The sequence below is a fragment of the Xyrauchen texanus genome, chromosome 20 (assembly GCF_025860055.1).
Source record: "Xyrauchen texanus isolate HMW12.3.18 chromosome 20, RBS_HiC_50CHRs, whole genome shotgun sequence".
Lineage (NCBI taxonomy): Eukaryota > Metazoa > Chordata > Actinopteri > Cypriniformes > Catostomidae > Xyrauchen > Xyrauchen texanus.
Window position 1 is genome coordinate 22,898,511 of NC_068295.1, and position 17,206 is coordinate 22,915,716.

Consider the following 17,206-nt stretch of genomic DNA (forward strand, 5'->3'; position numbering starts at 1 on the left):
CTTTTGCTGTGCAATTCTGTCAAACAAAATTTGTATAGAAACACCTGACTTGAGCAATCCGATGGCAAGGTTGTTGTGGGGGTTCTCGTAGGTGTGCATGGACTCTTTGAGTTTAGAGGGACAGATGCCAGTTGGCGCTGTCATGTGCAGGGTTAATTCGCACGTTTTTCCTTTTTTTTTTCTTTTTTTTTTTTCTGGGGGATGTTTCGGTTTTGATTTGTTACACTAATGTTGGAATGTGGTCTATTTAATCTTGTTTTTGACACACAGTTTATTTTTTCTTATGTAAAATGTATTGTCTCTCTCCACATGGAATTTCAATAGGTTGGGGCACCCCATAAAAATGAGGAAGCTTATTTCTCTTAAGTGTAAGAAATATGATATAGTGTTTCTTCAAGAAATGCACCTTTCTCTTCAGGAAGCTGAAAAATTTGGGAAAATATGGGTGGGCATGTTTTTTTTAGTACTGGCTTGAGTAAGAGCAGGGGAGTCATTATGCTGATAAGTAAACATCTACAATTAAAATGTCTCAAACAGATTAAAGATTAATTAGGAAGCGTTATTATTGTTTTAGCTGAAATTTAGGGACAAAGTCTTATTTTGGACAATATTTATGCACCTAACGTTGATGCTGAGGGCTTTGTAATAGATCTTGAAGGGATGTTGCAAGCAGCTGGCACCCCTCATGATATAATGAAGCAAAAGTTTGCAAGCCCCCTAGAGCATAAAACATTGACGCTTCACAGGATGTGTAAAATTCTTGGTCTTACAGATATTTGGAGACTATTGTTTTACTCTAGAATATATATATATATATATATATATATATATATATATATATATATATATATATATATATATATATATATATATATATATTTTATATCCAAGTCCCTGAATGTGTAAAATTCTTGGTCTTACAGATATTTGGAGACTTTTGAACCCATCTAAGAGGGTCTTTAATTTTTTTCATTGGTTCCAATTGTTTTACTCTAGAATATATATATATATATATATATATATATATATATATATATATATATATATATATATATTATATCCAAGTCCCTCATTTCATCTGATGCTGATTGCTCAATTGGAAACATTTTAATCTCAGATCATACCCTGGTGTGTTTATAGGTGTTGCCACACATGGAAAAAAGGAAAATGCTTTATTGTATCCCTTTAGCAAAATCCTGAATTCCAACAAATGTTAAAGATTGAAATCAATGTCTATATGGAGATCAACTGGTCCTCAGTATCCTCTGTGGGCTTGGCTTGTGGGGTGGTTCTTGGGGGCCGCATCATACAGTATGAGTCATTCACCCAAAAAATCCAAAGTGCAAGAACTCGTGGATTTGGAAGGAATATAAAAAATGCAGAGGTAGAGCTAAAGCGCTGAATGATGTCTAATTGTAACGATTTGTGGGAAGCAGGACAAGGAAGATGGGAGGTAGGATCCAAACGCGGCTTTATTATTACACAAAAATAAACAAACTCAGGAACAAAGAGAAAATCCACAAGGGGAAAAGGAAACCAAAACACTGGGTTGAACACAGAAGGGGTGCAGGCATCGAACATCCACGGAGCAGAGGGTAAACCTGAAACGACAGACAGCAGGGAACATGGACAGCAGGGTAACCTCGGACGGATGAGCAACGAGAGCGGGGAGCATCAACAAGGAACACACGAATGAACGAACATGAAGCGTAGACAGGGACATGAAACGCCAACGCACGACAACAGGAAGGGAAAACAGCGGGGTTTAAATAAAGAGACACGGTAATGACAATAACACAGTGACAGGGCCGGAAAAGACGGGAAGTGTAGTTTTCACAGAGACCGTGAAACACGGGTGGACAACAAGGAAGACATGACAGGGAGCATGATCGGTAAAACAGAAAACACGGGGCGGATAACAAGAGAGCGTGACATGGAACGTGACTAGTGACGGGTGAAACAGAAAACACGGGGCAGACAACACAGGAACGTAACACTAATGGCCTCAGGGAATTGACCCGATTTTTGTTGTGGAAGGAGGAGTTTGGCTATTCAGGGCAAGACAGTAATACTTTGTGTCAGGGGACAAGGCAGGGAAACTTCTAGCTAGATATATAAAATGAAGAGTGTCACTTTCTGCCATTCCTTCTGTGAAATGTGCTGGTGGTGAAATATTTACCTTGGCCACTGATATTAATAATGCCTTTAAATGGGACCTATTATTCAAATGTACTTTTACATGTTTGTACATAAATGTGAGTTGGCAGTTTGTGTACACAACCACCCTACAATGTTAAAAGTCCACCCACTCCTCTTTCTTATATTTCTATTAATCAAAAACAGTGTGTCAAAATTAATGGTTTTCGTTTCTGCTCTAAAGTGATGTCACTTTAGAGCAGGCCTCACCCACGACTGGTGACAGACTCCACCCTCCTCCCCTCAGTGATCTACACACAGTCCGACATTGTTTTCAGTACTGGAGCAGATACAGTGAGAAGAATAATGTCTCAGCTTTGTAAGTATCATAAGTGTTCTGTTGGCTGTAAAAGTGAACATAAGAGTCTTCATGTACTCCTGGCATCAGAGCCTCTGAAGATGCAGTGGACAAGCTGGACTGGTAATCTGGCATACCGGGCATTTTCCTGGTTGGCCGACGCACTTTGGGGACAATCAGGGACGGACTGTCCATCTGGAGAACCGAGCAGGCCGGTGGGTCAGCCACGAAACAGGCCAAATGGGCTGCGATAAGCTAAAATGAGCTGCCGCGTTATGCAGAACGGACCACAAAATGGCACTGCGATATGCAGAAAAGGACAGTGAACACCCTCTTTTCTTCCAGAAAGGGGGTGGGGAGCAGCAGCTCATTTGCATTTAAAGAGAGACACACTAAAATCAGCGTGTTTTTGATTCCACCCAAAAAGAGGCAATTATAACATGGTATTATAAATGATCAGAAGGGTATTTTGAGCTGAAACTTAACAGACACGTTCTGGGGACACCTGAGACTTATATTACATCTTGTGAAAAGTGGCATAATAGGTCTTTAATTCTCTCTTGATATTTACAGTTCCACGTCTTCATCTACTTATGAGGATATTAGAAACTTTGTGGAACCATTAAAACTTCCTGTACTGATGACTGAGCAAACAAATTCCTTTCTTGGAGGAGCTTGGCGAGGTAATTAAAGCCTTGCCTAGAAGCAAGGCTCCAGGGCCAGATGGCTGTGCCTCTGAATTTTTTAGATCATATGCTACAGAACTGGCTTCACTTTTGCTAGAAGTTTATACAGAATCATTAAAGAATGGAAAGCTTCCGCCAACCATGAAGCAAGCCCGGATCAATCTGATTTTAAAAAAGAAAAAAATCCAAGTGAGTACAAGAGTTAACATCCAATTTCCCTGATCCAGATAGACATTAAAATATTGTCATTTTAGCTAAACGATTAAGTAAAGTTATGACATATTTTATACATATAGATCAGGTGGGGTTTATTCAAGGCTGTAGCTCTTCTGATAACATTAGGTGTTTCATCAATATCATGTGGTCAGTGGCGAATGATATTTATAGACACCGATAGCAGCGGTACAAACAAATTGAATAATTTCAGATTATTTTACTCCGCATAGGGATACCCACCAGGGTTGCCCTCCTTCCTCATTATTGTTCTGTCTTGCCCTGGAATCATTAGCTGCAGCAATAAGAAAGGAATATTATTTTCCCGGGGGTTGTGGCAGGAGGTATGGTGCATAAGCTTTTGTTTTATGCAGATGCTATTTTATTGTTCGTCTCCGACCTTACTAGATCTATGCCTTGCCTCCACAGAATTATTTAATAGAGTTAACTGGTCTAAATCCTAAGCTTTGGCTCTGACAACATATTGCCCTGTGACAGCTTTTCAGCTGGGCACCTTCCTGTGGCCCAAACAGGGCATTAAGTATTTGGGCATTTTTGGGAAGGTTAATGTTATAAAAATGAATTGTATTTCAAAATTCAACTACTTACTACAGTCTCTCCCCATTGAAGTTCTCCTCAGTTATTTTAACCATTTTGATAGTATAGCCAAATACATTATTTGAAATGGTAAACATCCTTGGATGCATTTTAATAAGTTACACAGGCCAGTTGACAAAGGTGGGTTAGGTCTCCCCAAGATTTTATTTTAGTATTATGTTTTTGGTCTCAGACATTTGGCACATTGGCCACTCCAACCAGAGAGGGCCCCTCCCTGGTTTTGCATTGAACAATAGGTCCTTGCCCCTATTTCTACCAAATTGCCCAGAAAGGTCAAATTTCATCTCGTGATTTCGCACTAGCAATCAGTGTGGTCAAAGGTTTCCCGTATGTTAAATTCAGATATGTATCTGAATGTTGCCTCACGCATATATTTGAACCCTAAATGATGCATCGATAAGTCCCCCTTTTGCTGGATGGTTTGGATTAAGAGGGATGTTGCTACTCTTGAAGACATGTAGATTGAATTCTTTTGATAATATTATACAGCATTTGGGATTCCGAGGTCTCAATTCTTCAGATATTTACAGTTGCACCATTTATGTACTATCTTTGGAGGTAGTATACAGCCCCCTTGTGGCAGACAACCTTAGTGTGGCGATTGCTGCTTTTGGGAAGGTTCATGAAGCATCAGTGTACTATTCTTTGCTGAATCAGAGTCTTGGCGACAGAGCTTTGTCATCTCTCAAGGGGTTATGGGAAAAGGATTTGAACGTGGCACTGGAGGATGGGGAGTGGGAAAGGATATAAAAAAAAAATGGAAATCTATGTCCAGAGATGCTAAGGTACATCTTATGCAGTTTAAGAGAATACATCGTTTCTATTTCTAGGTTGTATAGTCTTGGTTTAATAGATACACCTGTGTGAAATGCCAGTCAGAAGATGGGGACATAGCACATGGGGGGTTTGGGTGGAAATAATAGGGATATAAATGATTCCATGTATTTATGTTGTGTTTGTCCTAATTGTATTTATTTTTTATGTATGGAATCAATAAAATGTTAATAAAAAAAGTGTTATATTAGCTTGTAAAAATGAGAAAAGGCAGTAGTTTGAGGCTGGGCCATTGAACGAAGAAAGATTGTAAAGGGCTTAACACAGCTTGCAGGGGAACTGTAAATAACATGAATGAATACATATATTGCATGAAATAAAGAAAACATTGAAGAGGCAGTACAAACCCTAGTCTGTAACCCCCCCCCCCCACCACCACTACACGCTGCCATTTTCTGCTCAGAACTTCTATTTCTGTCTTCGAATCACATGCAAAACAGCTGTGTTGATCTTGTTGTATATTTAGAGTCTTCTCAACATGTTAGATCCCTTGGCTAACAAATCTAATTATACTTGCTCCGTAGAGACTTGGATTGGGAAACGGAGTGGATGTTCACCTGTAAAAATTCCATGGTATTCATGAAGTATATGAAACATTTGTTAAATTGTACCTCAAGTTGCTGCTTCATTAATGTGACCAATAAAATAAGTTGAAAGTTGTTTTTTCTGCTTAAAATACATACTAAGATACTTTCCACTTTCGACTTATCAGTCCACAGAACATTCTCCCAAAAGTTTTGAGGATCATCAAGGCATTTTTGAACAGTGTCTTTCTTGTAGTGAAGTCATGAACAGTGACCTTTATTGATGTGAGAGTGGCCTGCTGTTCCTTGGAGGTTGTCCTTGGCTTTTTTGTAACTTCCTGGATGAGTCGTCACTGTGCTCTTGCAGGTATTTTGGAAGGTCGGCCACTTCTGGGAAGGTTCACTACTAAGTTTCTCCATTTGGATATACACCAATCAGTCACAACATTAAAACTACCTTCCTTATATCTCATAGGTCCCCCTCGTGCCGACAAATTGGCTCTGACCAGATCTTTGGAGGTGTGATGTGGTGTCTGGCACCAAGACATCTGGCATTAAAGACATCCTTTAAGTCCTGTAAGTTGCGAGGTATGGCCTCCATGGATTAAACTTGTTGGTCCAGCACATCCCATAGATGCTCAATCGGATTGAGATCTGAGGAATTTGGAGGCCAAGTCAACATCTTGAACTCTTTGTCATGTTCCTCAAACAATTCCTGAACAATTTTTGCAATGTGGCTTGGGGAATTATCCTGCTGAAAGAGGCCACTGCCATCATGGAATACTGTTGCCATGAAGGGGTGTACGTGGTCTGCAACAATCTCTAGGTAGGTGGTACGTGTCAAAGTAAAATCCACATGAATGCCAGGACCCAAGGTTTCCCAGCAGAACATTTCCCAGAGCATCACACTGCCTCCACCGGCCTGCCTTCTTCCCATAGTGCATCTTGCTGCCATCTCTTCCCCAGGTAAATAACCCATATGCACTTGGCCATCAACATGATCTAAAAGAAAACATTATTCATCAGACCAGGCCACCTTCTTTCATTGCTCCATGGTCCAGTTCTGACGCTCACGTGCCCATTTTAGGCTCTTTCAGTGGTGGACAGGGGTTAACATGGGCACTCTGACTGGTCTGCAGCTACGCAGCCCCAAACCCAGCAAGCTGCGATGCACTGTGTGCTCTGACACCTTTCTATCATGGCCAGCATTACGTTTTTCAGCAAATTGTACTACAGTAGCTCTTCTGTGGGATCGGACCAGACAGGCTAGCTTTTGCTCCCCACGCGCATCAATGAGCTTTGGGCGCCCATGACCTTTACTGGTTGTCCTTCCTTGGACCACTTATGGTAGGTACTAACCACTACATACCAGGAACACCTCACAAGACGTGCTATTTTGGGATGATCCAGTTGTCTAGCATCACAATTTGGCCCTTGTCAAAGTCGCTCAGATCCTTACGCTTGCCCAATTTTCCTGTTTCAAACACATTTCAAACCGTTTCAAGCTGACTTTTCACTTGCTGCCTAATATATCCCATGCCTTGACAGGTTCCATTGTAACAATATAATCAATGTTATTCACTTCACCTGTCAGTGGCTTTCATTTTCGTGTGTGTGTGTGTGTGTGTGTGTGTGTGTGTGTGTGTGTTCCACAGTCATGGAAAACATTCATGGATATTTACAATTTGGTCTGAGACAGTCGTTGAAATAAAAATCTTGATTGATTGGAGTATTCCATAGTAATGGAATATGACTATTCCTATCAGTAGTGCCATGGAGAAAGGTAAAGTTTGAATTGATGCAAAAATGTCTTATGGGGTATGCTATGGAAATATGGAAATGGGAGTGGCACTTGTCTGTAATTCTGCATTATGAGGTCGATTCTATGGTACATAAAGTCTCTCAAGAAGCATGCCGATTTCCTGTCATCATGTTAGTGGGCACCCTGTTGCATCAAATAACATTGTGACTTTGCTGTGTATAACAATTTTCTCCTCCCAACAGGAATGAAGACAGAAGGGAACGTTCAGATAGGCAAACTTGTACAAAGATGGACAGCATAGAAGCAGCAGAGGAACCGTAAGTTGTTAGCAGTGTTATATATTTTGTGTCGGGACAAATTGTGCTTCTGTTCATACATCTAATGTGGTGTTTCAGATTATTATATTAGTGCCATTATAAGCAAGTTCAAGTCATAATTTTGTTCTAAAGACATTATTTGTAATCAAGTGCCCTGAATACCATTAACTTACCTACCCTTATCATTAATTTATTTATTGCTACAACAAAGTGGTGTCTGATTATTTCAAATGTGTAGTTCCTGTTTTACTTTTTTTTTTTTTCATTGTCTCGCACATTTCTAGGCATCCCACACTTGATGAAGTGATTGCCTGGTCACGGAGCTTTGAAATGGTGATGCACTCTCCAGATGGGAGGGATGTTTTCCGAGAGTTCCTGCGGTCTGAGTACAGCGAGGAAAACCTGATGTTCTGGATCGCCTGTGAGGAACTGAAGAAAGAAACAAACCCATCAGCTATCAATGAAAAAGCCAGGATAATTTATGAGGACTACGTCTCCATTCTTTCACCAAAAGAGGTTAAATAGTGAAATTGAAATTTCTGTTTATGGTCTGTTCACATAAAGTATATTCCTACTATACCACATATAATATCAATTAGATATGTAAATTGTAATGTAATATCACTATACTGTATATTTAAATACAGTGCCATTCAAGATTGATTGTGAAAATGTTCCTATTTTGAATGTATTTAATTTTATATAGCTTTTTCGTAACAAATGTATATACCTTTTCATTTGAGTGAAAAGGTAAAAAAGTATTACATGGGTGATTCAGGGTTCCCATGGATCCTTAAAAAGTCTTAAAATATCTCAAATATAGTTTTCCAAAATTTAAGGTCATAAAACATGTCTTAAATATCTTAAATAATATGACAAATGTCTTAATTTTTATTTAAAGAAGTCTTACATTTGGGGGTGGAAAGACAGGAATAATGATATGACCTAATGTGATTATCAAACTTCAAAAGAATAAGATTGCATTAAAAAATCTAATAAATGCATGTGTTGCGTCCTTCAAAGTGAAAGCGTGGCACTGTATTTTCTCCAAGCACACGGGGCTTGTGAGTGTTTTCATCTGTTGCAGAGCAGTTCACAGATATTAAACCAAATATCGGAAATGTATGACAATCTATCACTAAAGATCAACTGTTGATGATGATGATATAATGTTGATGAAATATGACAATGTTTACTTTTAATTGTTTATAATGTAATGCGATCTAGATTATTGTATGAGTGCACATTTTATATTCCTTATTTGTTTGAATGAGCAGCTGGAAGCAGTGAAGCTCAAACATTTAAAAATAAGCCCCGGTGTATTTCAAAGTTAAAGTGTATTTAAAGCTAAAAGTTCCACGCTATGAATCATATCAGGGATACAGTATTAATTTTATTTGTTCAGATCTTGAAATTGGTCTTAAAAAGTCTTAAATTGGATTTTAAAAACTGCAGCAACCCTGTGACTCCTAAGAGTAATAAGAGTAATAAAACGAATAAGAAATTATATATTGTATACTGAAAATTAAGTCTATTTTTTTTGTTGTTGCACATTGTGACATTATTTTCATGATAGTTACGCACAATAAGCCCCCGCGTTCTCATAACCACAATGAAAAAAGATGGTCATAATGATTTAGTTAACTATTAATTAAATTGTAAAGCCTTTCATTTTCGCTGATTTTAATTCAAAAAAATTATTGAAAACAGTGTTGATGTAATGAGAATTGGGCAGTAAAATGTGCTTAAGTGTCCTGAAGATAATGTCAAAATGTAAAAAATCTTAATGGTCCTAAATGTAGGCTTAATTTTCTTTATCTAAAATTTACTGGAATTTCATAATTTTTGGGGGGGTTATATGTGACCATGACTTTTTCTTGACAGGTTTTGTAAGAATCACCAACATATAGCGTGTAAAACAAATAATTTTTTAAAGTTTTAAAATACTAAAACTTATGTTTATTTCTAGGTATACATTTTTAGAACCCATCCAACTTAATTTGTATACAAATGATAATAATAATAATAATAGATTATAATAGTAATATATAGTAATATATCTCAATCATGCACCTTTAACTTTTAAACCCTCACGCTTTTATTTTGACATTCTAAACTCCAGGAATCCTGTATGTGTCTGTCTGTAGGCAAGTTCACAGTAGTTTAATTCACTTCTTATTCAAATGCTGGTAATACCTCCAGTGCTGTTCTAAATGCATATAAGTGAACTGAACATTTGAGCTTCTACATCTGAGATATTTTTCGGGATATATTGCGCACCGCTGTTAAGTGTGTGTAAACAGTGAAGTGCCATTCACTGATGTGCTGGAGCTGCGCATACTATACATTTACTTATTAAACACAGTCTTTTGTGATTCACAGAGCTATCGCACATCTTCAAGTGGCTTTGAATAAAATGCATGAGTCATATTAACTAATTTAATTGTGTTTTTATGGTTCTTTTATATAATTTTTGGAGCTTGACAAACATGACTAACACACAGTATCGCATTTGGATCAGGCTCGTCAGACCAATACCCGATCCATCTAAAAGCTTCAGTATCGGAGCCGATACCGATTCAGGTATCAGATCGGTGCATCCTTACATTCAAACATTTTCATTATTCTTTGCTGAATACTTTTTTCTATAAAAAAAAATTTACCCAGCCTCTGAATTCCAAAAATTCCATTTTTTTAGTTAATTGAGATGCATTGTTTTTGTTTTTAAATCTTGTGATTTAAAAAATCACAAGAAAAAAAAATCTTTACTTTTGATGGGCAAGTCACATTAACTATACTTGTGTTGTTGGCTGGCAGGTCAGTTTGGATTCACGGGTGCGGGAAGGCATCAACCAAAGCCTGGCAGAACCCAGCAGTATTATGTATGAGGAGGCCCAGCTCCAGATCTACACCCTCATGCACAGAGATTCCTTTCCCCGATTCATCAGCTCATCTATTTACAGGGATCTCCTTAACAGCAAGAGAGCCTGCTTAGACCCCTAGCTTTCAGCAAGAACACTTGAGACAAAAAAGCCCCAAGGTGCCACTTTAAAAAGGTGTGATGTTTCTTATTTGGAGAGTGAGTAGTTAAGCAATTCTAAACATCCACTAGTGACCCTGAAGCTCAGTTCTGTTTAAGTGCCAATGTGAGCTGCTCAGGCAACTGTGACACAGACAAAGATGTAGGAAAACAGACTGATTCATACTTCCTACTCTCTACCTGTCTTTTTCATTCACCTGTCTTTTAATCCTCAAAGCCTTTCTCTTCTCTCTTCTTGTTTACCTCACTAGTACCTCTCTTGCTCTCATATTCTTGCTACCTGATCCTTTCCATCTTTTATCCCTCACATGTCTGTGGACAGCTGAATAATGCTTTGTTTTGGGGGGGGTTACTGGAAAAATTAATAGAAACATGGTAGATATTAAGCTAGAATACCTGATATTTGCATGACACAAGGTTATGGAATTTACTCCAGTTTGACATTCAAGCCCGGACTACAACGCTTTTGAATAAATTAAAAAAAATTTTTATGCTGTCATGGGGATAGGACATTTGTAAGCGAATGGAAAATTAGCTGTGCCAATTGTTTTTTAAGGAGAAGATGGGGAAATGTAATCGCCGTCTTGCTGTCCATACTCTTTATTTAATTTTATTTTTTTATGTGTTGTTAGTTCTTTAACTGGGAAACATAAGGGCTAGTTAGTAGTGTTGTGATTGGGCAGCTAAATGAATCATGAACATTTTCTCTCTGCAAAAATCACAATGCCTCAACACTGAATAAGGGCACAAAAGCTGCTGATGCTGGTGACTATACAGTTTATTATGTGAGTCGTCCTAGCCCCTCCCAGTCCATTACTGACCGAGAGAAGCACTGGTACTGTATATGTCATGGGCTGGAAGCTTCGCTGAATTGAAAGAGAATTGCTTGAAAATTATTCACCAACGTTCTGGAGGTTCTTAAAAGAACTTAGAATTGTCTTACACTTTAAAGAAATGTATTTTATTAAACAAAAGTGTAGTGAACACTATGCCTTGTTTTTGAGAGTTACACTAGGTCTATTTAACATTACTGTGATAAATGAGAACTGCATTTTTCTCAGAGGTGACATTACGGAAGAGTTAGGTTTGGAGTAAAATGTCTTTGTGGACTGATTTGTGTTGACACAAGATGGTTGGATCCATCAGCAAGGATTTTCAGGGAAATGTTTCTCTGCCTTTGACTCAAAATGAACGTTCATGATTTGTTTTGTGATTTTTCCATTTTAGTGATTCTAAAATACAGAGCAGTCTTGTTCATTTTCACAGCTCAGACAAACTGCAGGTTATCAAAACAAACAAACAAAAAGTACAACTTTTTATGATACTTTTTCCTGCATGCGTTTATTTTGTTGTGTCATGTACACATTGCAATACTCAACCCAAATATGATATTAACCACTGTGGCTATCATCATGTTGAAGATACTTTGAAAATGACTTCCTTTAATGGTTTAGACTTGTGACCCTTAAGAATGACAGCTTTTTCAGCTCTGTGTTGTTGGATTCAAACTTGATTATTGCTGTTAAATTTTCTAGACATTTATGTGCTTTTGCAATTGCAGCAGCCAGTGCATGGAAACATGATATTTAAAATACTGCTGTGTTAAACCACTATCTCACTTTTTAGCTGTGTAATTCAAGAGTGAATTGCATTTAAACAAACTTTATTAAGTCACCACACCCAGCCTCAAAATGTCACATTTTCCCTGAAATATTGTGCCAATGAATGAACGTTTGTTGAGTAAATACTGATCAAGTTTTTTGTTGTTGGGTTTTCTTATTGGTGCTCTGAGAGTTAAGTGCCATTCACTCTGTAGGTTTACCAGATTAAAATGAAGATCTTTGTCACTTTACCAGGTGCATAGATATCCTTCTTTTAAATTTCAGTGTATTTGAGCATCAGCCAACGTGAGTAGGTCCTTGATTTATGCTGGAAAACAAACAGAATAGGTGTTACCTTGTAGTTTACATCATGGGAATTTTTTTAAAGCAAAGTTATGGAATTGACTTGTTTGTTTTAAAAGAAAAAAAAACATGTCATTAAAGAAATGAGCAATAAATCATAATTGTCTTGCTCTAAAACAGAAAGACCCTGCATGACACATGGACAAAATGTTAAGCTATCTTCAAGGGGGGAGAAATCAGAGCGTGACAAAATTAGTAATATGTTACAAAGTGTTTTGATACTGTGTTTATTAATTTTACATGACTATTTTAATAAGTACGTAAAAGAAAATCTGTGAGGTCCAACATTTGACAGGGAAAAGTGGTCTAGCTGAACTAACGTGCATTTAAAAAAATGTTATGGATCACTTAAAAGCAGATGTGGATCAGTTTTGTTTCAAATGTTTTAACAACAGAGATGATCATGGTATGTTTATTAGAGTTCCGAAATGTTTAATTATACTTAAGGTATCTTTCAAAAAGTCCTTTCTCAATATTGACAAATAGTTGAGGCACATAAGGCAAGGGAATTAGTCCTTTTATTGCAGGCGATTTTCAGTTTTGTGGTCATTATTAAATAAATACTGTAAACATATCATATCAAGTCATAAAACAATTATATATGATTCCATGAGTTGATGATTGACATTTAGCTACTGCCACAGAGTATTTACGTAGATCTCAAAGAGTCTTTAAAGTCTGGTAAAATTGACCAGACAAAATATCAAATATGTAGTCTTTTTACTTTGACATCTTGCACCATTTTTAGTGTTGTTCAAAGTTCTGTAAATTCTGCCATTAAAATGATTACAGATTAGCATATGTAAGAACAGTTAATGTTCAATGGTGTCCCATTTAGAAAGAACTATCATTTTGAGAGTTGTTGTCTGTTTTTAATTATATTTTCTTCAGTTTTGCTGCTAATGGTCCATCAGATTTTAGGAGAGAGTTTAGGAGTGTTCACAGTGATCAGCTAACAGCTGTTTGTCTGCATGGACAGGATCTCCTTTTTGAAGACTTTTAATTGGTTTTCCACTACCTCTTGTTATACTTAGGTTTTAATTTTTTCTCATCTAGTTGTTAATATTAAATGTTTATTTTGATCTACTTGAAACCTAATACTGTAAATGAGATGTGCGCAGGTATACTGAGGGTTTCTGAAGAGTAGCATTTTATTTATTTTAGTTTTTAATTCTTTTCAGCAGAATTATGAAATATATGAATTCAGGAAACTTTTTAAGGGCTAATCCCATATTGCCTATGCAAATATCGTATTTGTCATATTGGAATAATTAGTGACTGAGGAATGTTTTCCTGAAATTGGGTGGAACACTGGTTTACATTGCCCTTTTCTGATATTCCTTAGCTTAAGTCACTAATTATGTCATATATCCTTGATGAAAAAAGCTTCTCAATTAAGATTGAAATACATTTGTGTTGTCCACTGTGGGTGCGTTTTGACATCTTGATAGGCTGACAGTTCACTATTGATGTAAAACGCATACTGAATGTGAGGTACTGTGCATGCTAAAATCTATTTTTGCAAGTAAGTAATCTTTAAATGATGGAAAACTCTGGCCTCTGTGTCCGCAGGGCAGTTTGCTGTATTTGAATTATTTGTAGAAGTGTCTATTCTTGTTTTGAAGGGTGCTTCAGTCTTTTTTGCAAAGGTTGAAAGGCTACTTTGGGCACTTTAAACATGCTTTTCAAGAACAAGAATATCTACCTCTTGGTTCTCTTCTTTCCATGTGCTTAAAATAGAAGATTCAGCCTTGGAAGCGCATCTTGATTGTTTAGATTGTCAGTATAGAGACACAAATGTGTACTGGCAGATGCTTTTTAGGACCTTGTCTTGTTGACAACAAGACTGAATTTTAGCTCAACCTCATAGATTAAATTTATCATCCCTAATTTCTTTAGATTTTCTCTCATTTTAAAGGATTGACTTGTACCTTAGCAAAGATAAATTGTCTATGAAAGCACCCACAAAGGTCATCAGATTTTGAATAGAATATTCATTTATTGCAGTTATCTGGTGCCACAGTGCTGCTATCTGCACATGCTTGTGTTATGTTACTGAAAGACTGCTGTAAATTCAGTATGTGGAGAAAATGTAATGGGTAATATTTACAAGTTTTTACATAACTCAGTAGTACTTTGTAGCACCATTGCATTACAAGTTTACTAAAATGCACATACAGTATACTTAAGAATTGTACACCTTTAAAATTATTCATTTTAAGCATATACAATTTGTTTGTTATATTTGTTTGTTATAACTATCCTCCTCCTGCTGAACACAAAGATTTTTAGAAGAATATATTCACTCTGTATGTCCATACAATGCAAGTGAATGGTAACCAGAACTTTGAAGGTCCAAAAAGCAAGTAAAGGCAGTATAAATGTAATCCATTTGACTCCAGTGGTTAAATGTCTTCAGAAGTGAAATGATAGGTGTGGGTGAGAAACAGATCAATATTTAAGTCCTTTTTTTACTATAAATCTCCACTTTCACATTCTGACTGCTGGAGAGATAGAGAGAGATGCACAATGCTGACTGTGCCCATGCATTTTATGAAAAAGTGCAGAAATAAAACTAACATTGGATTGTTTACCCGGTTCCCGCTTCCTCCTATAGAAAGAACTTAAGAAAGTCAGAGACTTTGCCACAGTGGTGCCAAAATCCAGGAATATTTGGAGGAAGGATATGTCATCAAGAAAAAGTCAGAGTCTTTGTCACAGTGGTGCCGAAACCCAGGAATATTTGGAGGAAGGATACGTCATCAAGAAAGTCAGAGACTTTGTCACAGTGGTGCCGAAACCCAGGAATATTTGGAGGAAGGATACGTCATCATGGAGCTATGCTATGCACCGCTGCTGAAATCTTTAAGACCCTCGCTGGCATCCACCAGGCTCAACATCAGGCCCTTCTGGAGCTATGCAGGGAAAAGGAGTGGTGATTCCAGCGCTGGTCCAGGTTCAAGCAGAGGATCGGCAGGTGTTACAGATCTCAGTACTCCAGGAGGGAACTTCCACCATGACCCCAGCTGAGGCTCGCTAAGATGGGAGCACAAGATGACCAGAGGCTTGCATCAAGCTGTTTGAGTGGATGGCGAGGCGTGGAAGTGGCTGAACTCCCAGTGGGCAGTCTGCCTACTGCCGCTGCTGACTGAGGAAGCCCTACTCACAGCCACAAGGATCTGAAAAGAGCCATCTTGCAGCGGGTTGGCCATAGCTCGGAGCAGCATCGCCAGTGCTTCTGGTCACTGACGCTTAGTGAGCCTGGCCACCCGTTTGCTTCTCCCGACAGCTCCGGGACGCCTGCCAAAGGTGGATGCTGGCTGAAGATTGCAACGTCGAGGAGCTACTCGATCTGGTGGTACTGGAGCAGTACATCAACCGGCTACCGAAAGGGACAGCAGATATGGTCCAGATATGTCTTCGTATTTGGGGGCCGACGAGCCCTCTTCTTCTCGCTCCCTCTCTCTCTCTCTTCCCCCTGTCCCCTCCTTTCCCTCATCCTGTTCCCCAGAAACTGGGAATACCTACCCCAAAACCGGTTCCCCGGTCCCATGGGATGTTCAACCCGCCTGTTTCCCCTAACCCTCTCCGCTCTCCCCCACAGGCTGGTGAATCCGCTGCCACAGGTGTGGGCTTGAAGTCTGGGCCGTTTTGCTGGAGCTGCGGGGAACCTAGGCATTTCCAGGACCGATGTCCCACGATGGAGGCGGAGACATTGGTCCGGGTCCCCGACATGCCACAGGAGCGTACCAGATACCTGTGAGTAGGGAGGTACATATCGAGCCTTCGTGGATTCAGGTTGTAATCAAATCCCCATTCACCAAGCTTGGTTTAATCTGAGGCTTTGGATTTAAACTGTCGGGTGAATGTAAGATGTGTGCATGGGGATATTCACGATTAACCTTTAGTGCCAGTCACTAATCAGTTCATCCCTTGGAAGACTCCCTGCAGGGGATTTCCTTCTGGAGCAGACATGAGACAAGACCCTTAGGCACGCCTTTGACCAAGTGAAAGCTATTGATGGTCAACACCTCCAACCAGACATTGCACTCTCATACCTGTATTTTTCAGTTATTAAGGATCGGTTATATCGAGTTATGCAGGACGCTCAGACAAAGGAGGATACAACCCAATTGTTAATACCGAAGAGCCATCAGGAAATGCTAATCCAGACGGCTCATCATAATCTGATGACGGGTCACTTAGGGCAAGAAAAAACACTAAACCGTCAAATGGCCCATGTCTATTGGCCGGGCATTCGCAGGGATGTTTGTAGGTGGTGTGCGGCATGCCGTGAATGTAAGCTGTTGAATCTGCCGGCCACCCAAGCAGCGCCATTGCACCCCCTTCCATTGATCGAGGTCCCGTTCGAAAGAATTAGCATGGACCTCGTCGGGCCATTAGAGCGGGCGGCACATGGGCATGGCTTTGTGTTGGTTCTGGTGAACCACACAACGTGATATCTGAAAGTAGTGCCTCTGCACAACATCTCAGCTCGTAGTGTTGTGGAGGCACTATTCAGAATTATCTCCCAAGAGGGGATTTCAAAAGAAATCCTCACTGATCAGGGCACAAACTGTACAAATTATTGGGGATGAAATCAATTCGGACCAGCGTTTACCACTCCCTATCGGATGGCTTAGTCTAACTATTTTATCAGACACTAAAGAATATGATTTGAAAGTTTGTGCATGAAGATGCTCAAAATTGGGACAAGTGGCTTGAGCCCCTATTATTTGCAGTACGAGAGGTTC

General features: G+C 38.8%; 1 protein-coding gene across 2 annotated transcripts in view; it reads left to right on the forward strand.

Moving 5' to 3' along the window:
- LOC127660364 (regulator of G-protein signaling 17-like) overlaps positions 1–12,535 on the forward strand; it is a 66,329-nt gene extending 53,794 nt beyond the window's left edge. For both annotated transcript variants that reach the window (XM_052150499.1, XM_052150497.1), the window contains exons 4-6: positions 7,374–7,448; positions 7,733–7,964; positions 10,266–12,535. In XM_052150499.1, coding sequence (XP_052006459.1) covers positions 7,374–7,448; positions 7,733–7,964; positions 10,266–10,451 — 493 coding nt within the window. In that variant the 3' untranslated portion in view covers positions 10,452–12,535. The remainder of the gene's footprint in view (positions 1–7,373; positions 7,449–7,732; positions 7,965–10,265) is intronic.
- The last annotated feature ends 4,671 nt before the right edge of the window (positions 12,536–17,206 follow it).